This window comes from Carlito syrichta, unplaced genomic scaffold (genome assembly GCF_000164805.1).
Source record: "Carlito syrichta isolate Samal-C Ts95f unplaced genomic scaffold, Tarsius_syrichta-2.0.1 Scaffold309108, whole genome shotgun sequence".
Classification (NCBI taxonomy): Eukaryota; Metazoa; Chordata; class Mammalia; order Primates; family Tarsiidae; genus Carlito; species Carlito syrichta.
In genome coordinates this window covers 374,747-375,435 of record NW_007253204.1, presented here as the reverse complement: position 1 = coordinate 375,435, position 689 = coordinate 374,747, and the positions used below count along the sequence as shown (strand labels likewise).

At 70.8% G+C, this 689-nt stretch overlaps 1 protein-coding gene across 1 annotated transcript in view; it reads right to left on the bottom strand.

The window, feature by feature from the left end:
* Window positions 1-213, bottom strand: part of NEUROG1 (neurogenin 1) — a 737-nt gene extending 524 nt beyond the window's left edge. The window contains 1 exon segment of the mRNA XM_008066789.1: window positions 3-213. Coding sequence (XP_008064980.1) covers window positions 3-213 — 211 coding nt within the window.
* Window positions 214-689: the final 476 nt, after the last annotated feature.

Below are 689 nucleotides of genomic sequence, written 5' to 3'. Positions count from 1 at the left end.
GTCCTGCGACCCTGCAGCCTCGGGCGTCCCGGAGATGGCGGGCGCGCCCCTGCGGGTCGGCGCGGGCGGCCCTGAGACAGAGGCGGGCGGCTGCAGCCTGGCACAGTCTTCCTCGTCGGTGAGGAAGCCGGACAGGTCGCTGCTGCTGCTGCTGCTGCTGCTGCTGCTGGTGCAGTCAAGGTCGGAGAGGCTGGTCTCCAGGGGGGCTGGCATCGCTGCGCTGCGCAGGATCGACGGACGGATAGGAAGGCGCTTGAAGAGCAGGAGCCCGGACTGGGGACAGTGCCTCCGGGGCGCACTTACGTTCCGAACGGCCCGGGGTCACTCGGTGCCCGCTGCGGGCGCGAGGGCCTTGGAAAGGCGCGGGGGCGCACGGAGACCTGGGCCTCTCGCCTCCTCGCCTAGCCTGCAGGGGCCACGCGCCCAGCGGGTCTCCCGAGTGATGTCGCCGGCGATCAGATCAGCTCGTGTGAGCACCAAGTGTGGCACACGACCGGCCTCAGGACCCCTTAAGTACCCGGCGCAACAATGGGCGCCCCCCTCCCTTGCCACCTCCGCCCCCGCGGCAGCCCGGGTGAATGGAGCGAGGCGGCAGGTCAGCCCCGTGCGGCGCCCGGGTATTTGCATAATATATGCTCGCGGGAGGCCGCACTCGCCCCTCCCCCCTGCCCGGAGTGTGCCCGTAATTA